Source organism: Chenopodium quinoa, unplaced genomic scaffold (assembly GCF_001683475.1).
Source record: "Chenopodium quinoa cultivar QQ74 unplaced genomic scaffold, ASM168347v1, whole genome shotgun sequence".
Lineage (NCBI taxonomy): Eukaryota > Viridiplantae > Streptophyta > Magnoliopsida > Caryophyllales > Amaranthaceae > Chenopodium > Chenopodium quinoa.
Window position 1 is genome coordinate 22,085,082 of NW_018742204.1, and position 23,369 is coordinate 22,108,450.

A 23,369-nucleotide genomic window follows, 5' to 3' on the forward strand; every position below is an offset into this window, starting at 1 on the left:
GATACTTGAAAAAATACATCGCGGATCACCGCGAGAAAAAAGAATCCGAGAGGTCAGCAAAGGACCCTCGGCAGGACCTCGACTTCCCTCGGAAAAACAGTAAAAAGCCGGAGGGGAAATTCCCTCCGATCAATGTTATCTCGGGAGGAATATACTCTCGGAGGGAGCACAAGCGCCACCTTAGAGCTTTGACTCACCAGGTGAACAACGCTGACATTCAATCTCCCCAGTCGCCGGTGCCGAACATGACGTTCACAGCCGCCGACTGCCGGAGGATTACGTTCCCTCACGAGGATCCGTTGGTGATCATCGCCACGGTAGCCAACCACGACGTCAGTAAGGTCCTTGTTGACGGTGGCAGTGGAGCAAACATTCTGTTCCGAAAGGCCTATAATCAAATTAAGCTGAAGCCCAAGCACCTTACGCCGGTACCCTACCCGGTATCCGGGTTCAATGGGGCTTCAACTTATCCAGATGGGAAGGTGACACTTCCTGTCACCATCGGTTGCGATGAGGCAGCCCGGAACGTCATGATTGAATTTTTGGTCATCGACGCTCCTTCAGTGTACAACGTGATTTTGGGGAGACCCATAATTCACGAGATCCAAGGGGTCGTCTCAACTTATCATCAGCTAATGATTTACGTCTCAGACGCCGGCTTCCCCAAAAGGATACAGGGCAACCAAAAGGACGCCCGAAGGTGCAACTACCTCAAGCCATCCAGTAGTCGCCCAGATGACGACAAGGATGAGGAGGAGAAAGAAAAAGAAAGAGAGCCAAGCACAAAAAATCCAAAAGGCCTAAGTGCTTCGGCCCAAGGATCTGTGCCCAGAGAAAAAGGGCCCGAAAGGGAAAAGGCTAGCTCTTCAGCTGAGCCGCAAGACTCAGAGAGCCAGCCGAAGAACAAAAAGACGGGGACACCTGCTGACATTGGCAGCAGGCCAGATTCTGAAGAGTCCAGTCCATCGGCAATGGACATGGACCAACAGACTGAAACAGTTGAGTTGGCCGAAGGAGACGGTGAGAAATGTGTAGCAATCGGGATGGACCTTGATCCGAACACCCGTTGTGAACTTATTCAGCTCCTTCGGGACAACAGAGATGTGTTTGCTTTCTCGGCAGCTGATATGCCCGGGATAAGTTCAGACCTCATCTCCCATAAGCTTAATGTTGACCCGACGTGTCGACCAGTTAAGCAAAAGAAGCGGAATTACTCCGCCAATAAGAACCGAGACATCGCAGCCGAGGTCAAAAAATTATTGGAGGCAGGATTCATCGAACCTTGCCAATATCCAGAATGGCTGGCAAATGTGGTGATGGTTCAGAAGCCCAATGGTACCTGGAGGATGTGCGTTGACTTCACGGACCTAAATAAGGCTTGTCCAAAGGATTTCTATCCCTTGCCGAGGATCGATCAGCTAGTCGATTCGACAAGTGGCCATGCCTTGCTTAGTTTCATGGACGCATTCTCGGGGTATCATCAGATCTTTATGCACCCCGACGATCGAGCAAAGACAGCATTCGTCACGAACGCTGGGGTGTACAATTACAAAATGATGCCCTTCGGATTGAAAAATGCGGGGGCAACCTATCAAAGGCTGGTGGATCAAGTTTTCGCCGATCAAAAGGGCCGAAACATGGAAGTCTATGTTGACGATTCGATCGTCAAAAGCAAAAAACTAGAGGACCATGTAAAGGACCTAGCTGAAACTTTCGCCACCTTGAGAAAGCATCAAATGAAGCTGAATCCGAAGAAGTGTGTCTTCGGCGTGAAGTCAGGGAAATTCCTTGGGTTCATGGTCAGCAAAAGGGGGATTGATGCCAATCCCTCTAAAGTAAAAGCGGCGCTCGACCTTCCTGAGCCGAAAACGAAGCGGGATGTTCAGCGGCTCACCGGAAGAATGGCAGCCCTCTCGAGGTTCATTTCCAGAGCTTCGGATAAGGGGTTACCTTTCTTCAAAGCCCTGAAACTCCCGAAAACAAAAGAGCTCGTTTGGGAGGAAGAGCAAAAAGACGCCTTTAAACAGCTTCGGGAGCATCTGGCTCAACTCCCAACGCTGGCTAGCCCAGCTGAAGGAGAAACTTTGTACCTATATGTGGCCGTTAGCCCAGCCACCATCAGCGCAGTATTGCTGAAGGAAGAGAGTAAGAGTCAGCAACCGATCTACTTCGTCAGTCATACACTGACGGATGCCGAGACTCGCTATCCTCTACTCGAGAAAGTTGCTTTCGCGGTAGTAGTAGCTGCTCAGAAGCTGAGGCCCTATTTTGATTGCCATCAGATAGTGGTCTTAACTGATCAGCCGTTGGAAAAAGTTCTCGGCAAGGTTGGAAAATCTGGTAGGCTAGCCAAGTGGGCTTTTGAGCTCACCGAATTCAGCATCAGCTACCGTCCGAGGGCTGCCATTAAGGCTCAAGCTCTAGCGGATTTCTTGGCCGAATGCTCATACCAAGAAGCGCTAGACAGTGAAAAGAAAGTCTGGACCGTGTTTACGGATGGATCTTCCACCGAAAACGGTTCGGGGGCAGGAGTAGTGATAACTTCTCCCGAAGGCAAATCCTTTGAGTATGCACTAAAGTTTTCTTTTAAGGCCTCGAACAATGAAGCCGAGTATGAGGCAGCAATCGCCGACCTAAAATTGTGCATCTCCTTGGAAGCCGATCATGTCTGCTTAAAAACAGACTCTCAGCTAGTTGCATATCAGATCAGTGGCAGCTACGAGGCCAAAGAGCCCTCCATGATAGCTTATCTTGCCAAGATCAAATCAGTCATTGCAGAGCTGAAAACTTTTGAGGTTCAGCTGATCCCAAGGGGTCAGAATACTCAAGCCGATGCACTCTCCAAACTTGCTAGTTCATCTTTTACCGAGCTGAACAGATCTGTATATGTAGAAGTGCGTCGAGAGAGAAGTGTCGACGAAGCACCTGAAGTGTGCTGCGCTGACCCAGAGCCTAGTTGGATGGACCCCATCCTAGCTTTCAAGCTTCGGGGAGAAACTCCTGAAGATAAAGCTTTGGCCTCCAAGATGAAGAGAACCAGCTCTAGGTTCATTGTCTTCAGGGGGGAACTTCTGAAAAAGTCCTTCTCAGCCCCATTGCTGAAATGCGTGGGACCAACAGATGCAGATTATATCCTACGGGAGATTCACCTCGGCATCTGTGGGAACCACATTGGGGGAAGAACCTTAGCCCACAAGGCATTGAGGGCTGGATATTACTGGCCCACCATGATCGCAGATGCTAAGGAGCTGGTTCGGAAATGCGAAAAATGTCAAAAATACGCTCCAGTTATCCATCAGCCAGCAAGGGATCTTCAGCCGATCCTTAATCCACTCCCGTTTACCCAATGGGGACTGGATATACTGGGACCATTTCCAGAGGCTGTGTACCAGAAAAAATGGCTGATAGTTGGTGTCGACTACTTCAGTAAATGGATCGAGGCCGAAGCAGCCTCGAACATTACAGAGCAAACTGTCAGAAAATTTATCTGGCAGAATATCATCACTCGCTTTGGCATCCCGAGAGTATTTGTCTTCGATCATGGGAGGCAATTTGATAACTTACCGCTGAAGCGGTATACAGATCAGTTCGGCATCAGACTGGCATATTCAGCGGTATGCCACCCGCAAAGTAACGGACAAGCCGAAGCTGCAAATAAACAGATCTTAAATGCCCTCAAGAAGAGGGTGGAAGATCAAAAGTCCAAATGGCTAGAGGAGCTCCCTGGAACCCTTTGGTCCCTTCGGACAACTGAAAAAGAGGCAACGGGCCACTCACCTTTTGAACTGGTGTATGGTGCCGAAGCCGTCCTTCCAGTGGAAATTGGCTCTGAGAGCCTTCGAGTGCACCACTTCTCGGCTGAGAATGAGCGACTGATGAGGGAATCTCTCGATTTCCTCGACGAAGTAAGAGACTCAGCCCGAGATAGAATGGCCGCCTATAAGCAGAGAATCAGCAAATTTTATAACCGAAGGGTCCATGCAAGGCCTCTCAAAATTGGAGACCTTGTCCTTCGGAATGCTGCTGCAGTTCAGAAAGGCCGAATCCATGGGAAACTCTCAGCTGCATGGGAAGGACCTTATGAAATTTATGATGAGCTTCAGCCAGGGACATACCGACTTCGGCAGTTGGATGGAACTGAGTTGAAAAATCACTGGAACGCTGATGTACTGAAAAAATACCATGTGTAAACCCTTCGGGGCAGAACAATCTTTGTAAGTACATTTTGAACTAATGAAAGGCCTTGGAGCCGCCATTTATATAAATGTTTACAACTTTTTATCCTTTCAAAATTTTCTTTGTTCTATCTACTCTTTAAGGGTTTTTTATTCAGCCTCGTCTGAAACCTTCGCCTTCGGGTAACTGGGTTTCAGATTGCTGACAAAACTCGTCTTTTTAAAGAACACTGGTCTTTCAGCTGAGGTCAAACTTCAGTAAGACTTGTTCTCCAAAGACATGAGTCCATGGACAATTCTGGGATATTGCCTTAACTGAGCCTTGTATCCCAGAGAGCCATTATCCGAAACATTGTCTTAAGTTGGCCCTGTGTTTCGGGTATCCATTTTTCAAAGATAGACAGAAAATCAAGGATAACAGCAACAGTTGAAAATTTTTAAATCAGCCTCGTCTGAAACCTTCGCCTTCGGGTAACTGGGTTTCAGATTGCTGACAAAACTCGTCTTTTTAAAGAACACTGGTCTTTCAGCTGAAGTCAAACTTCAGTAAGACTTGTTCTCCAAAGACATTAGTCCATGGACAATTCTGGGATATTGCCTTAACTGAGCCTTGTATCCCAGAAAGCCATTATTCGAAACATTGCCTTCAGTTGGCCCTGTGTTTCGGATATCCAACTTTCAGATGAAGTCAATCTTCAGTAAGACTTGTATCCCAGAAGCATTGCCTTCCGTTGGCCCTGTGTTTCGGATACCCATTTTGAAGAAGTGAAGAAATTGCTTATTCAGCTGAAGTCATACTTCAATTTCTGGGGGGCAAGAAGCACTCTCAGTGCAAGTATGTACGACAGAATTGAAGAAACAGAAACAGTAAAGTATTCAAAAATAAAGCAACTGAAGAAAAGAGCATCAGATTAATAATTCATGCTCAGAAATTGAGCTACAAGTTCAATTAAACTGTATCGGCAGCCGCCCACAAGCGGAAAATAACAGCTGCCGAAATACGTACATAAGCAAAAAAAAATAAACTGTTGTACGACAAGGCAAGCTGAAGAAAAAAACAAGGCGAAAAATTCAGAAAGCGGCAAGTCTAAAGTTAAGCATATGATGAACCGCAAGATTCTGAAGACGACTGCCCGAGTTCCTATGCTTCAGCCTGAGGATCAGACTGATCAGCGTTGAGCCCCATGGTGGCCTCAGCCCCAGCAGCAGAAGAAGCGGGCTTTGCACTCTGCCGAGCCTCCCTTTCCCTCTGTTCAGCTTCCAACTCCATTATCTCAGCTTCCTCTTCGGCTTCCTCAGCCTTAAGAATTTCAGCTTCGACTAGAGTTGCATACTTCATATGAGGGTCTTCGGGATTCTAGACCCATTCAGCACATTTAGACCAGTCCAGCTTCGGTTCAGCATGAAGGCAGACTCTTCGGCATACTCTGAACCCGTTTCTGAAACCCATCTCATATTCCTCTTGGGTATAGACACGGACTTTGAGTAGAGCCTCAGCATCAGCCAGCTTCTTCTGGGTCTCCTCCAAGTCTTCCTTGGATTTCTTCAGCTCATCAGCGAGCTTGGAGGAGGAACCTTTCAGCTCATTCAGCTCCTGCTGAACTTGGGAAGCCTTTGTCTGAGCTTGGGCCACTTCAACTTTTTTGGTCAACACTTGATCCTCAGCCTCATGGAGTTTAGCTCTCTGAGCTTCGGCAGCAGCAGCAGCCTCTGAGAGTTGGACATCTTTGGCCTGGAGCAGCTCTTCAGCAGCCATTCGGCTGGCTTCAAGAGCTTCTAGACGTTGCTGCACTTCAGCTTGTGCAGCAGCTCCTTCCTGAATACGGCTCTCAACAGCAGCCTTGAATTTGGAGACGTCCACTCCCATATGCTCCTGGAGGAATTTTTCCCCTTCCATCAGTGGGGGAAAAACTTCCTTCTCCATAGCGTCGCAGAAGGTTTTGAGGGCTTCAGCAGCTCTTTTCTCATACTCCTCACCCTTCTGCTGCTTCTCTTCAGCTGCTGCTTGCTTCAGCTTAGCAAGCTTTAATTCCTCTTCAGCTACCTTCTTGTCGTGCACAGCAGCGTCTACCCTATCTTGTAGGGTATCTATCAGCTCTACAGTGAGAGTCTGATTGTGCACGAACTGAAAACAGGAAGACAAAAAAATAATAATAATAAATAAAAAAAAAATATATATATTTATAATAATAAAAATAGAGCTGAATTTCAGAGGAAATGAAGACAAGGAAAATTACATACATCATCAGCAGTTGGTTAGACCTGGCTGGGTCAGGAACTGATCTGCTGGATTCGCCCATCCCAGCAGTGGCCTTCAGCGACCAGATCCTTGCCCTATCTACTTCGGACATGCCAGCAAAATCGCCGAAGTAGGCTGCAGCTCCTTCTCGGTTCTGACCCCATATGAGGTCCCAGATGTGGTCTGGGATTGGAATTCGAGGGGCCGAGAAACCCATTTCTCCAGATTGCAGAGTCTGGAAGGAAGGGAAGGATGACGATGGAGCTTGATTAGCTTTGGATGGCTCAGCATCATCCTTCTCAGAGGAGTCAATTACTATGACCTCCTCTTCTTCAGGGGTGAGGACGAAAGCCTCAACCTCTCTTGCGATGTCTGCCGTGAAGCCCTCAGCACTGGACATCACGACATCCTTGTTTTCGTGCTCAGCAGCACTCTCCTTAATTTCTTCTTGGACCACTCCCTTAGATTCGGGAGTTCTCTGATCCACCTCCATCTCAGGAGGTGGCGGAGGGGTCTTTTGAGGTGATTGGGGTGGTGGCCGGGGAACCCTCGGCGATCCATTGCCTTCCTCGGGTTCCCTTATTGCAACGCCGATGGTCATCGGCCTCCGCTGAAAGTCATGAGGGCCGATGATGGCCATCCTTCGGCGCTTTTTCAGAAGGGGCTGCTCGTCCATATCTGAGTCTGAAGACTCTCCTTGTATTTGGTCTTCGGGACGAACAGGAGCTTTCCCTTCTCTATGTCTGTTACTCTCTTCAGACTGTAACAGACAGGGGGGAGGAAGAATGTGAGTAAAAAAAAAAAAAAAAAAAAAAAAGAAGAAAAGAAAAAAGAAAGACAAAGTTAAGTCTGAAAGCTCACCGAGGTCTTCAGCAAAGCCTCGTCTTCTTCAGCTGCTCTAGCTGCAGCTTCTGCTTCAGCAGCTCTGGAGGACCCTTCTCCTCCTTCGCAAGCTTCGAGAACCCGTGCAACCTTTTCGGCTGTACGGGCAGCTTCAGCTTCTTCGTCCAGCAGCTGAAACCAGGGGTCTCTCTTCTTCCACCAAGGCTTCTGCCTCTGATACAGAGCAACAGCCTCAATTTGGAAGTGGGAAGAGTCTAGATGAACTTCCCTATGCCTCGGCTCAGTGATAGACGGGGCCCGTTCAGTTACAACTCGTTCTCGGTTGACACCAAGACGAGCGTAGTTAATGCCAACGTTGGTCTCGTCCCGCTCTGAAAAAGGAAAGGGGAAAGGTTAGTTCAGATAGGTTGGCACAGCATAAAAAAGCGAAGCGAGAGAAGAAAAAGAGATAGTTAAAAAGCCTCGGCCCCAGCCGAAGAAGCTTACCATCCTTAAACTTTCGGCTGAGGCCAACAGCTGCTAGCATGTTCTCTTGGAAAACGTAATGCGTATCGGGGAGCCAAGTCTCCGGGATATGCTGCATTCGGCCACTGCCCCCCCCGGTTCGGCAGCTTGCCGAAGATATGTTGCTGATCAAGGTTCGGATCCGCCCCGTTATCTGCGGGGGGACCTAGACTTCCCATTTCGGGATCAGGCTCAGCGAGGTACCGGGGAGCGCTGAAGACGCAAGGGTGGCCCGGATCTGTGGGTGCCCTAACCCAAATCCATTGACCTCTCCAGTCCTTGTCTGAAGAGTCGTTTGGCCACATGGTTAGGTATTGGGGCCGGGACTCAATCCGGTACCACCCAGAACCATGGCTTCCGTGCCCACTTTGAATATTTGGCACTAGCCGATGGAGATTTTTGAAGCAGTGCAGGTTCGGCACATACTTGAAGAACTTGCAGACCCATAAGTATGTCATCACCCTTCGGATGCTGGTGGGAGTTAACTGACATAGAGAGATGTTGTAATGGATCAGCAAGTCTCGGACGAATACGTCCAAAGGGAACCTCAGCCCTACTGAAGCTGTCTTGTGTACACCCCCACATACCCCGGGGGTGGACGATGGATTCTATCGGATGCCGAGGGCATTCGGCACCAATACCCATCAGCTTCAAAAATGCCGTAATGCAACTCAATTTGCTCGGCAAATCGATATTGATCGGCATTCTCCACCCACCATGGGTAGGGGCGGTTCTTTATCATGGCCGAAGCAACTTCGGCATTCTCCCATTCTGAAAACCCGGGGAGGATATCCCAAAGGACAGCGGGAACTTCATCATCCCGTCCAGAAGCGCTCGGCTCCTCCGTTCTCTGAGGAGGAGCCGAGGAAAGGGGAGTCGCCCTAATCCCTTCAGCAGGGTCAGACTCTGGCCTTTGTCCATTCCAGGTCCCAATCCTGTTCCTAGGATCGGGAATCGGCCTTGCTCTTCTTGGAGCACGGGCTCTACCTCTAACTCCTCTTGCCATTGATTATTTCGAAGAAAAAAGTCGAAAGAAAAGGGGAAGGAGTTCGAATTCGAAGAAAAATAAACTGAAATCAAAGGAATTTACCTTAATCTGAAGCGAAAGTTGCCGATTTACGAGTTCGTAGTGGCAAGTCTCAGTTTCTAAGCTTAATGCTCGGGGAATTTGCGAAGTTTTGATGCGGGTTCTTGGTTTCTCTCTCGAGAATTCTGGGTTTGTGTTGGTGAATAAGTGAGGAGAGATGACGCGCCTCTGTTTATATCTCCAGGAATGGGATACGAGGAGTCTGCGTTTTAATTTCTCTTAAATACTCCACTAAGTAACCGTTAAACACATGATCTTGTGATTAAACTGCCCATTATCCGTCCAACTTCCACAATCATCTGCCTTAACCGTTGTTATCTCATTAATTACGGTTTAAATTCAAATTTTTGGATCAATTAAATCATTTACTTCCCTCCTTTTCTGAATTAAATCAAACCCGACCCGTCATCCTTCCAAATCGGGTCTAGGGGGCAAGTTGTTTGGGTCCAATTTAGTCCAATTGGGCCTAAGCACTAAATGATCCAATTAAAAGCCCAAGGTCAAGGTTCAACTCTCCAATTGTGCTAAAGTCAAAGGTCAGCCCACAAAGCAAGCCAATTGGGCTAAGGCCCAACCTCTCCATGTATGATGAGGTATAAAAGCCATCAATATTGATACATTCATAATTAATTCATATATAGATTCATATGTTCATTCATATATTGGGATATATTCCATAAAAGCCTCAAGCAACAAACTCTCTTGCATAGTGTCCTCTTCTTACACATTGTACTGACTTTAGCATCGGAGGGGCCTTCCTCGGCAACACCCCCGAGGCTAGTTTACGTGTGTTTACTGTGCAGGAAACCTTCGGCCCAACATAACTTGGACCGAATCCAGCCTTCTCCATTTCAGCGGACCTTCGGCAAGGTCCCATTGTTTTCACCCGAAACACTTTTGTTGGTAATATGAAAGTAAGAATCATTAACATTAATACGATTCCTACTTTAGTTTTTGAGGTAGTTAGCATTTTTTTATTTTGAGACTAAGATTATAAAACAAGGTTGATTTTGCTATGATAATTTGTATTTCGAACTTTCAAAGTAGTTCCATCAATTATGTGGGACATGAACAAAGTAAAACGCCTCATGCAAGATATAAATATTGAAAGGTCTGAGAAAGAATAATGGACTAAATCGCATGACAAATTATTTTATTTAGTAATCAACTTATTTATTTTTTGAATACCAATTGTACACGTATTAATTGGTCCCTTTTAGGCCAATAAAATTAATACTTAGACTAGTCAAATTGACTATATTCCTCTTGTAATATTCATATAATCATATACGAAAATACTTGTTTGGACCTATACACACGTCATCCAACATTATTTTAGTATAATGATTTATATTAAAACTTGTGTGAACTTAGTTTACATTTAGGCCATTCGAAAAATTTATCAATGGATCATCTACCCATCTTGACATAATAGAGTACATCCAGTATGATATTGATGAATAAGGGAATTAAATCATCCATAATTAACATTTCTTTTCCCTTTGAAATGTTTGAATAGTAGTGTATTAAGCAAGAACTTTTCTACAGTTTATCTAGCTATTCTTGTCTTCTTTAAGTGATTATTCCGCTTATAAATATAGACTCATTAGGATTAATTGACGAGACAACTTGACTTTTCGATGTAACATTAAACATATTGTTCACTAAATTCAAAACACGTAAAAATGATATTAGGAACACAATTATTTCACATTGAAAGTTCAAAATTACGACTTAACAAAACCATCCATGTACATGTTCATTATTAGTTCTGTACGTAACCCAAGTCTCAAACATAAGAAATATGCAAACTACCTCAACAAATATAGAAAGAACAATATCAATGCTAGTGATACTTTTCACTTTCATATATATATCAACAACAAATGCGATAACAAATCCAACAGAATGCATCAGATCATGCAACGGAACAACAGTAAAGTACCCTTTCGGATTCTCCGAAAATTGTGAGTTTCGACTGAATTGCACGTCCAACGGTAGAATGGAATTCCAAGGTTTTGATATTATGAACATAACATGGAACTCCTTTTTACTAAGTCTCTCTCCAAATTGCAGCCGTCCGATCAACCAAATACATCATCTTTACGGAAGAAATTACGCTTTAACTGCGCAAAATAGTTTACTTTTACAAAACTGTGTAACGCCGTTAAACAAGTGTGTAATTCCATTAATGAACTTGGTTGAGAGCAGATTTTCGAAGTGTAAAGGAAGGAGTGAATATATTAGTTGTTATATTACCGAGAATTCTACTACTTTGAGGTACGAAGATGTCATTGGTACTAGATGCCAAACTTTGTTTTCGTCAGTTGTTGTTTATGATTCAGTGGCTAGAGGTGATTTGGATTTATCATTGGTCGAGTTTCAAGCAATTCAAGTTGGTTGGTGGCTTACCGGCAGGTGCCGGTGTCATCAATATGCGTATTGTAGTCATGTCGGAACAATTGGGTTCCGGTGTCGGTGTCGTCCGGGTTTCACCGGTGATGGGTTCATCGACGGAGAAGGTTGTCGTAAAATTCGTTACGGTTAGTGCCTCCCCCCCCCCCCTTCTTATTTTTCCGTATGATATTTTCATGGAAATGTAATTTGCACAGTATTGCATACGACCGTGAGTCAATGAGTCAACGGTGTAGTAGGTAATGATTTTAGATTTTTATGAGATATGTCTTGGTCAATGTTCATTGCGCAAGACCTTGAGAGTCAATGCGTTGACGTAATATGCCTTAATTTTTTTCAGGTTTTTTTTTTTAAAAATAAAAATAAAAATAAATTCAGTACATAAAATTGTTGTATTTAAGGTTTAATTTAAAGTATTTTATAATACCTCTATTTCTTATTATATATAATAAGGGGTTTTATCTGAGACATAAAATATTATTTTAATACAAATAAGAAATGAAATGTGGGAAGTTAAAAGTAACAATTTTTTAATTGCTAAATTAGTGTAGGGTAGCTCATCATCTTGCTAGGGTGATTTCTTTTGGGGTAGAACAAGTGTGGATTAACCATTGTCCTCCAGACGTCTCTCCCTATATACTCTCGGACAATTTGACCCTTGATTAATCTATTTCTTCAATGTGTTTTCCTAAAAAAAAAAAAAAATAGATTTAGAGGATAACAATGTTGGAAGTTTTAAATTTTCACTAAAAGACTATCAACATTTGTAAATAGATAGATATTCAATTCAATTGTTTGTTTTGACTAGTACACTAGCAAACTTACGTTGTTACCAGGGGCATGAAGATTAGTCATCCCTCAATCTTTCAAGTTTAGTCTAACTTGTTTCTATTTGTAAGATTTTTCTTGTATTGTTGTTGAATAGGCAGAGCTAGATTTTAATTTTCTTGTACTGTTGTTAATATGCAGTAACAAAATTTGAAAATAACAAGATTGGTAGAGCGTATCCTGGTGATGATGAGCTTCATAGCCTTATTCGTTTGTCAAGTTCACAAGGCAAGCAATGTAAGTGCAAGGGTCGACGACTTCTTCTTGTGGAGGTGCTTATTGCCTTTGTTGGGGGCTTTGGGTTAATGTCTTTGATATTGTTAATAGTATACTTCACAGTTCGTAGTGGGAGAAAATACGATAAGTTGTCTCAAATTTATAGGAGGAAAAAAAATAAGTTGTCTCAAGTATCATCTTTGAAATTAAAATCGCCCTTCTTGAAAGTATCTTACAACATGCTTTTGAAAGCAACAAAAGGGTTTTCGAATGAAAATTTAGTGGGTGTAGGCCATTTTGGTTCTGTTTATAAAGGAGTTCTTGATCTGGACAAAAAGAACATGGTTGTCGCGGTTAAAATCTTTAGCCTTGATCTGAAAGGAGCGACCAAGAGCTTCATGGCAGAATGTGAGGCATTAAGAATGAGTCGTCATAGGAACCTTCTTAAGGTTGTTACTGCTTGCTCGAGTATGGACTTTAAAGGTAACGATTTCAAGGCGTTGGTTTATGAGTTCATGCCAAATGGTAATCTTCAACAGTGGATTCACATTGGTAAATACGAGAGAACCTTAAACCTCATTCAAAGAGTAAATATCGCAATTGATGTAGCATGTGCACTTGATTATTTGCACAACTATTGTGACATTCCTATAATTCATTGCGACCTGAAACCAAGCAACATTTTGCTCGACAATGATATGGTTGCTCATGTTGGGGACTTTGGCTTAGCAAGATTTCATTTACATGCGCGTGTAAGTTATAGTAGTTCACTTGCAGTTAGAGGGACTGTTGGATATGTTGCTCCAGGTAACTCCACACTATTATTTATTTATTTTTCTTGAAATAAGAAATTATTTTCGTATATTTTACTTATCAATACCCAATTTGCTCACCTCTTAAATGTCCTGTTTTGGATAGAATATGGCCTAGGAAGCATAGTATCCGAGGAAGGTGACATTTACAGTTACGGCATTGTGTTGCTAGAGATGATGACTGCAAAAACTCCCACGGATAGGATGTTTGGCGGAGACTTAGACCTTCATAAGTATGCAAAATCAGCATTATTGACGGATCAGTTGTCCAAGATAATTGATCCACGACTTCTAGACGCAAGAAATGGGAATCAAGATGAAACTTTGGCAAGTACTGACTGTTATATCAAGTGTATAAAATCTGTCGTTAAGGTTGGATTAAAATGTTCAGTACAGTCATCTCTATATCGGATAACAATCAAAGATGCCATCAACGAACTACTGGGGACAAAGGATAAATTACTTAAAGAGTTACGCATCATCAATAGATACATGTATTGTATAGACGGTTAAGCATGCTATTAAATTACAAAGTATTCATTGTGTCTTGATAACAACTTTTTTTTTGTTTAATTTTTAAATTAGGTATAGTTTAGTGTAGGATATATATATATATTTTTTAAAATCTAAAATAAAAGGGTGGTACTAGTCGGGCTTGATGATGCCTTGATCTCTTAATCTAACAGAGTTTGTGCACAGTTGTTGCCTTGTTAGCATAAAAAGGATGGATACCGTGCAGTGGCGGAGCCACCCTTGTGCACGGTAGGTCACGAGACCTAGCACAAAAACAGAGAAGGTTTAAATATTAAATATTGCAACTAGTAATGATATGTACTTTGTAGTCCAATGGTGGAGGCTTCATATTTTTAGACTAAAGTTACTTGTTCGGCTCCTAGGGGAAGCTACTTTCCTTCCTTTTTTCTTGCATTAAGAAGATATAATATATAAACTTTAACAATGCAATTATACAAGTAAATGCTTGGTGTTGTAATGGTGGGAGACATTGTAAAATTTGCCAAAGGTTATGGGTATATGACTCCTAAGGACAATGTTTTTTTTTTTTTTTTCCTTTTTACATATATCTACCACTACCTACTTAGTTCTCAAACTGGTACATTATTAAAGTCATTGTTCGAAATTTTTTTGGTAGTTTCATTAGTGACTTGTCATTATCCTTTTCCTTCCCCGGGGTTAGGTATTGTTCCCCCAATGATCGTTATGACTAATCTGAGGCATAGGCAAAAAATTGATTCAGAGTAAGTTTTTTGGTTTAACTGTCAATTTATTACTTCGTGCAATGTATTCAAAGGCAAAATGTATAAAATTAAAGATCATTAAATAATACATAGTATATATTATTTTCTGATTGTGGGAAAAATAAACTTTGATAAACTAATTGATTTTCCAGGTCCGGCAGTATCAAGCATGTACAATATATATCCAGCATATGCTATGTTAAGCAACTCAAAGAGAAGTTTAGTTATCGCCTTATTGGATCGGTTCCCTATATTATCCAGCTAAGACAACAAGATCATGTCAAAGGTTGTTCATAGCTGCTAGTTTTCTGTTTCTAAAGTGAGTGAAGCTAAATTCATAAGATGAAGAAAATTTTATAGAGAAATTAATTTGAAGTATCTATTTTCGCTTTTTTTTCCTTATTAATAAAAGCAAGATAGTTATAAACTCAATATATTTACATACATCTGCTGAACGGTTTAGCGTTTCAAAATTGATATGCCCAAGCTATTTTTTTATTCTCGTTTTCAATTTTCGAATGAACTTTTTAGGTTTGATACTTAAAAGTTGGTAAGCTAATGTATGATCGAAGGTCTGATAAAATAGGTAGAGTTAAAATGATTTAACATTGAATGTGAAAATAGTGGTCTGGTTTGCTTGTCTTGGTTTGATTTTATATCTCAAAAATCAGTGAGCTCGGGTTTATGTAATTTGTGGAGTTATTGTTGTAATGCTTGAGCTGATCGATTAAGCAATCACTAGTAGAAAATAAGTGATGGGAAGCCCCAAAAGGCAAGCGGTTTTAAAAATCCGCTTGCCATTCACCCTTTTTTTTTTTAAACCTGTAATATAAAATGGCAAGCGGTTTTGGAGCGAACCACTTGCCAATATATAGGGGTTGAACCGCTTGCCATTAGATATATTGGCAAGCGGTTCAACCCCAAACCGCTTGCCAATTAAAAAAAAAAAAACCCTAAAACGCGCTTACCCCTCCTCTTTTATTTCTCTTCTCCTCTTCCTTACCCCGACTCTCTCTCTCTCCTCTTTCATTTCGGCTGCTCTCTCTCTCCTCTTTCATTTCGCCCCTTTCTTCTTTCATTTTCTACTCTCGTTTTCCCTCTCTCTCCTCTTCCCTCTAATTCGCCCTTTCTACTTTCATTTTCTCTTTTCTTTGTTCTTTCTCATCTCATCAAATTTGAACATAATTGGGTATTTTCAAGCTAATTTCGAGGATAATTTAAACCAAATTTCGAACAATTTTGAACAATTTCGAGCAAATTCGTGCATGCATGTGGGTGTATAAGTTTTTTAGGTCAAATTCGACCATGAAAACTCTAGATCTAGAGTTTTTATAGTCGAATTTGACCTTTAAAACCATAATTTGAAGCCAAAATCGGGTTAGATTGATGGTTTTTTTAATTTTTATTTCGATTTTAGTTTTATTTTTGATTTTAATTTGATTTGGGTTAGGGTCGTGGGTGGAGGTCGTGGTGGGTGGTGGTCGTGGGTGGAGGTCGTGGTGGGTGGGGTCTGGTTTGGATTAGGGTTATGGGTGGGTTGGGGTCTGGTTTGTGTTAGGGTCGTGGGTGGGGGTCTGGTTTGGGTTAGGGTCGTGGGTGGGGGTCTGGTTTGGGTTAGGGTCGTGGGTGGGTGGTGGTCGTGGGTGGACGTCGTGGTGGGTTGGGGTCTGGTTTGAGTTTTTAGCTTTAAAATTTTGTTGTTTATAATTTAAAATCTGATTTTTTTTTACACAAAAGATCTAAAATTAAGTTACTTATTGCTGTTTATTTTTTCAATTTATTGTTTGGCAGATACGGTTAATCGGGATATGGTGGTGGTGGTGATACAGGTTAAGGTGGTTGGTGGTGGCAGTCGCGTGCGGCTGGAGGTGCGCGCGGCTGGTAGTATGTGCACGGCTGGTGAACAAGAGCAGCATCAGTTGTAACTTGTAATATGCTTGAATTATTTTTTTTTAATGAAAATGTAATATTACAACAATTAATTAATAAAAATATTAATGTTTTTGCATTTATTATGTTTGTATTTCAATTTAATTGGAAAAACTAAAAAAAATTAAATTATTTTTTATACCCATAATGGGCAGCGGTTTGGCGCCAAAACCGCTGCCCTTTCACTACAAATGACAAGCGGTTCAGAACCGCTTGCCATTTAAAAGGCTAATGGCAAGCCCCCCCAATGGCATGCGGTTCAGAACCGCTTCCCATTAGGGGGTTTGAACCGCTTCCCATCACGTTTATTCTACTAGTGAATGAAAGTAAAATAGCTACAAAACGTGCACATTAGTCGCCCTATTATACTTTAAAAATCATATCACACTAATTAAATTATAAAAAAAATGATGCGCTTTTATTTTATTATTTATTTTATTTATTAAAAAAAATGCTTTATATATATATATATATATATATATATATATATATATATATTTTACAATGCATATCAAATTTCACTACTGAAATTCGGGTAAACTGCGACCGTCAGAGACGGTTGCTAAAAATAGGAAAAACGGTCGGTATTTAACTCGATCGCATAGTATAATAAATTCCAATTACACAGTATAATAAATTCAACTCAATCGCATAAAAATGTCATACAAGTCAAAGCATTATAAGTAGACAAAAAAATTAAGAAACAAAAGGAAAAGGGAGTATTTTATAGATTTTCAACACATATTTTCAATTTAGCAATTTGTTATTTTGTCATCGTTGCGTCATTTTCCACTAGAATGGAACAACAGGTATAGCAAATTGCTTCTTTCCAAAATCACTAAGCCTCCGAAAAAAAAAAAACTGCACGGAGCCACGAGCTAATGATTTCGTTTTTTGCCTAAATAAATGTCATGATGGAAAATTTGATGAACTCGTATGCATATGGGAAGATTAACACCATCTTTAAGTTTAGACTTTAAGACTCCGTTTTAATTTGACATAAAACATTTTAATAAAATATAATTTTTTTTACAGAAAGTGAATTTTTTTACGAAAAGTGAAACTTTTTCTATGGGGCGGGTGTACGATGCTTTGTGCATCCTTTTTTTTTTCCCGAAAATAGGCGGAATGAACATTTAGTTGTTTAGTAAAGAAATACATTTATTTTTTAAAGAACATTTACCTGTTTTATAAAGAATATCATATATAGTTGTATTGTAATAAACATATATAGTTTTTTTTTTTTTTTTTGTAAAAAACATATAGATATTTTGTAAAAAAAATTCCAAATTTATGTTCATTATATATATCTAAAGAACATCCGTAATATTAATAAAGAACATTATAATTCGAGGTGATCAACTTCAGCTCGGCTCGATCAGGCCCGAAAATAGGGTGGGTTTGGACAAGCCTAAAAATGCATTTTTAATTAAAAATTCAAACTCGGCCCGAAAAAAGCCCGAAAAGCTTGCTACATTTTCTGGGTTTGGGCATGAGATATTATGTTAAAACCCGGTTCGACCCAAATTTTTGATCACCTCTAATGATAATAATATAACATAATATAATGAACATTATTTTTATTCAACCACCATAATCTATAGACAAAATTCAAAGAACATTTCAAAATAAACAATTAACATTATGTAAAAGTACATTATACTGACAATTAAAGAACATAAAGATAAAGAATATTATTTAACAACATGTTATGTTTTTTACCATTCTATAATATGTTATTTTCACTTTAACAGAATGTTTTTTTATATTTCTATATATATAATGTTCTTTACAATTCTATAACATGCATGTTCTTTTCACTTTAACTAAATGTTTTTTTAACATTTCTATACAATGTTCTTTATAATTCTATAACATGCATTTTCTTTCACTTTAACTCCACTTTCCTTTTTCGGCCATTTTTAAATTCTTGTTCCATTTCCTTATTTGGAAAGCTTTTTATATTTAATTCATTTTTCTCACCTAGTGAACCCAACAACATAAATCATATTTTATTAATTTCATATTCTCTCTCCTCCAATTCTCTCAACTACTTTTGCTTTTTACAATTTTTTATTCTTTCTACTACCCTACTAACTCCATATTTTATTATTTTCTTCAAATTCTCCAAAAACTCCGCACATGGAGAAATAGACCAAATATTTAAAAACGCGGGGAGTACAATAATAGTTATAGTTGAAAATAAAAGTGGATGACATGATGGATAAAGGTAAAGTAAAAAGTAAAGGAAGGAGAAAAATATAAATTCCTCCATTAAAATACTCTTACAACTTTTCACCTTTGAAAATTCCACCCACTAGTAGAAAAAGGCTCATTTGCGTCGCTCATTTATAGTGTATTTGCGTCGCTTCTATGAGCGACGCAACTGCTCGTGACGCAAATGACTTTTTTGATAAACTTATTTTTTGTCATTTGCGTCGCTCCTTTATAAATAAGCGACGCAAATGACTCTTCTGACAAACTTATTTTTTGTTATTTGCGTCACTCTTTTATAAAAGAGCGACGCAAATAACTCTTCAGATAAACTTATTTTTGGTTATTTGCGTCACTCTTTTATAAAAGAGCGACGCAAATGATTTTTCTGATAAACTTATTTTTAGTCATTTGCGTCGTCCCTTTATAAACAAGCGACGCAAATGACTCTTCAGATAAACTTTTTTTGTTATTTGCGTCGCTCCTTTATAAACAAGCGACGCAAATGACTCTTCCAATAAACTTATTTTTTGTTATTTGCGTCACTTGTTTATATAGGAGTGACGCAAATGACTGAGTAGACAATACAAAACTGCTGTATTTGCGTCACTTGTTTGTTTAATGAGTGACGCAAATGAGGTGAATTTTTTTTTTTAATTATAATATAATAATTCCCTTGTATATGTTTGTAGTACCTGTTTTCCTAGGTATAAAGTAATATGCTAACGCTAATATAATTGAAATTAAAATGCAATATTATTGAATAATGCAAATGTAAATTTCGGCAGAGTCTCCTTTGTAATTTGGCCTACCCATAAAATTTCCAAACCATGTTTCTTAACCAAATCAACGTATAATACAACTCCAACTTCTAGACTTAAACTTAAAGGTAGAAGTACCTCAACAGCTCAACCTAGAGTTCAAAACGTGGTAACTACTGATTACTGACTATAGTATACAATTTCGCCCAAGCGAGCAAGAGGCATATGGCAGCTTGCCTATTGTGACCAGAAGTGAGACAGAGCCCTTCCATTTTTGCAGGCCGCAACACACTCAAGCACATATTCTCTGAGCTTCTTCTGGACTTCTTCCATTGGAAAGCAGGCATCAACCATCTGTTATCATTCAGCATCGTATGAAAATCTAGATGGCATTATTACGGAATTTGATGAAACAGCAACTATCTCACAGAATCTAGTTAAAAACATAATTTACAAAAATAAAAAGAACATTGCAAGAAACTGGAACATATTTAAGTAAAAGAAAATTAGTATAACCTGCACTACATAATATTGCAGGCATCACTATAATGACACTATGCAAGATAAAGTCACCACTGTCAAACCTATTAACCTTACAGCCTTACCAAAATTGTACAGTCTGATGCAAGCTATGAAAAAACTAAGATTTGGTTTAACAGCCATGTCTCAGATCTTACCAAATAAATGGTACGCCCCATAAATTCTTATCAGTGAAACTAAAGGCAAAATTCCTATCATGCCTATTTGAATGAAAGTATACCTCTGGTGATATATCAAGGTATAAGACCATGTCTGGAGCCAGCAATCCTATCTCTGGTGCCTGCACAAAGAGAATTGTGATCATATTGCGACTAAATAGAGATATGCCTGAGTGAACTGGTTGATTACTAAGAGTTGGAATCTTCAAAGCAAGTTGTCAACATACATCACACTCACTCGAAGATGGGTTTTCAACAACTGTAATTACTATATATTATTTCCTTATATCAGCCATTCTCTCTTTACATAATGCTTCATAGAATGCCATTGTTACCAAACCAAAAGAGTTAAACAATACTTTTAATCCTTACACTTTCACAAGTCATGGGATTATGAAAATTCAGTAACCAATTTTATAGAACATTCAACAGTCACTTAAACAGAGATTGTGGTGATAACATTTTACCTTACACCAATCAAAATCAAGGCCTTTCGCAGAAGAGAAAGCCACACCGGAGTATGAATAACGATCTATAATGAGGGTAGTCCCAGATTTCAACTTTTCTTCCATCATGGATCTGTAATTGTAGATGACAAAGTCAACAACTAAACAAGCATATCACAAAAAAAAAACAGATTCATGAAGAAGTAAAGTTTACAACTTTAAATCACATTCTGAACTCCTGTCCCAATATACTTGTATATATTTCAAAATCTCAGGGGAATAAAGACAGTTTTTTAAAAGTAATCTATCATAATTCCAACTACAATCTCCAGAATGTAATATAACCGAGAACGAATTACCCAAATTAACCAATAAATAACAACATAGAAAGGAATTAGATTCAGCTAAACATAACATCAAACACATGGTATGCAACTCACAAATTATGTATAAAAAAACAATCATAAAAAGAAAAAAGAAACAACCTTTTCTCCCAACGATTAGCACTGAACAAAAGATGAATAGTATGATCATCCAAATTAGATTGATTGGAAAGATAAGCAGAGATCATCTGCCCAACAGCAGTATTTCGATCCGGAAACCGCCATAACTCAGCAGAACACCCAATACTTTGCAAGTGAGAGAGAAGCTGAATACACTGAGAGCTCTTTCCACTTCGATCTAACCTTTCTAATACAACCAAAGCACCTCTTGATTGTAAATTGGGGTTTAGGGCAGAAACTTCAATTTTCTTGGAAGAATCATTCTCCATTTTTGTAGCAAAAATTGAACAATTTAACTGAAATTTAACATCCTGGTTTCTCCTCTGTGCTCCTGCAAAGTGCACCCAAGAAACAACTCAGATCAATATTTTGGTAATTAATATCGAAATCCTGCTTCTGTTGCAAAGGAAGATAAATGGGCATAAATTATACATCATTAGTAGTTATTACTTGTGAACTTCACTGTCATGTATTTTCCTTGTCATCTGCCATGTAAACGGACTATTAGGATCCACACCAGGCTGTGAATATGTCATGCATAACCAAAGTGTATTACAGTACATATCAATTTTTACTTAAGCGTAAGGACCAAATGATCTGCAATTAGCAATGTTTTAGAATCTACCCCGGTAGCCCTAGACTAAGATAAAAAGCAATGCATACAACACCATTCCCTTATATAATTTCATATGTATTAATTGTTTTATCAATGATCATTTGATTCACAATAACTTCCTTTTATTCAACCATTTACAAGGGAACATATGAATTCTCCATTTTAATGAATCGGAGATGACAGTTGTTCATGCTTGAGACTTACAAAAAAAAATTGAAAATAATAATAATAATAATTCTGGGTTTTTTCCTCCAGATTTAGGCCTTCAAAAGTAGCTTAACAAATAAGAAAACTTGATACTAGGTTTAAAAACAAGTTAAAAACCATCATCACTAAAAACCACTAGTTAAAAAAGTACATTTACACTATTTTTCATTATTATCCAAATAGTCATAACATTAGTTGAGTAAGAAATACTGACATTGCCTATGTGAAGACCATTACAGGAGCCGACACCTAAAGCTTCATTACAGTAAATTTTAAGTTTGCTACACTTCAATGATTACACTGACATTTTATACTTCCATTTATATTTATATTTATATTTATATTTTCATGTTAATTCTTGAATTGCTTGTTGTGGTCCAAGTTCAGAAAAGGTTCAATTTCCAATTGCCGGAAAAGTTAAGTTTGGACCAAAAGGCAGATCTTAGGCCAGGGGTTGAACCATGCTCTTAAGGTACGTTGAACAGCATGCCAGCAATAATCAAGCTGCATGACAGTATGTATGATGGATATCGACTTTTCGATGCCTACAAATGCGAGCACGTAAACCTTAATCATCTGTTAGGCTAATTACAACTAAGATAGACATAACAATGTATCACTCGACTGAAGTGCTCGTTCATCATGCTTCAATGACTAAACCCAAGATCATAATGGACTTTTTAATTGCAATTAAGGCAGTAATAACTTAAATCATCAAGTAATGTACATTTGTACTAGACTAGAATAGATTAAGGCAGTAATAACTTAAATCAAAGTTTGCAAAATTACCAAGCAGAGACACAATAATTATGAATCATGTAAAAATAGCCAAAGTTTGCAAATTAAGCTTACTCAGCACACTCATTAATCTTCCCCGAATTCGATGCCTTAAACCAAGAAAAGATTGAACATAAATAGAAGCAATCTTACCATAGGTGGAATTGACTTCAAAAATTCAACAATGTCGAGCCGAAATCGAACTTCAATTGTTGTTGCTGTAATTTGCTTGAACTTCCTCGGGTTTTTTGGGGCGAAATTAAGCGATTTTTCCACTCGAAAATTTCAGTTATTTCTCGAATTTTTGTTGCTGTAATTTCTTGACTTGAACCCAGAAAAAGACGTAATTCAAACAATTATTGTTGCTGTAATTTCTTGACTTAACCTATTGTTGCTGTAATTTCTTGACTGAAATTCGAACAAAAATTATTTATGACTGAAATAGGACGAATTTCTTAGGGTATATTGCGTCGCTACCAAAATCCCTAGAAATCCCCCCACGAAATCCCCCAATCGAACTTGAAGACCGAAATTAAATTTTTGGGGCTTTTAGGGTTCGACTTTGTATGCTTTTGAGTTGATTTTTTGCTCGAAATGGGGGATTTTTGGTTGGAAACAATCAATTTTTCTGGGTTTAAGGCTTCGAATTTCTTAGGGTTTTTGGTCTAAATTTTTGCTCGAAATTGCTCGAATTTGCAGCCGATTATGGGTCTTCGACTTCACTGCGATTTCAGATGTTAAATTTGCTGGGGAAACGCAAGTTTTTGGCCGAATTTGTTGGATTTCAGAGACAAATTTGTGGGTGTTTTGCTGTAGAAATTCGCTGGAATTTAAGAACTCTTG

The 23,369-nt window shown here is 39.5% G+C and overlaps 1 protein-coding gene across 1 annotated transcript; it reads left to right on the top strand.

Annotated features, from left to right (window-relative positions):
* The first annotated feature begins 11,039 nt into the window (after nt 1-11,039).
* LOC110687825 (probable LRR receptor-like serine/threonine-protein kinase At3g47570) lies at nt 11,040-14,540 on the top strand. Its single transcript, XM_021864500.1, has 3 exons — nt 11,040-11,391; nt 12,233-13,114; nt 13,226-14,540. Exons 1-3 carry the CDS (start codon nt 11,040-11,042, stop codon nt 13,630-13,632), a joined length of 1,641 nt encoding a protein of 546 aa, XP_021720192.1. The 3' UTR covers nt 13,633-14,540.
* The last annotated feature ends 8,829 nt before the right edge of the window (nt 14,541-23,369 follow it).

Bases quoted from the DNA above. Each gene is read 5' to 3' on its own strand.
- LOC110687825 (XM_021864500.1), top strand. From the start codon at position 11,040: ATGAACTTGGTTGAGAGCAGATTTTCGAAGTGTAAAGGAAGGAGTGAA. The intron at 11,392-12,232 runs GTTAGTGCCTCC...GTTAATATGCAG, and splicing joins TTGTCGTAAAATTCGTTACG to TAACAAAATTTGAAAATAAC. The intron at 13,115-13,225 runs GTAACTCCACAC...TGTTTTGGATAG, and splicing joins TGTTGGATATGTTGCTCCAG to AATATGGCCTAGGAAGCATA.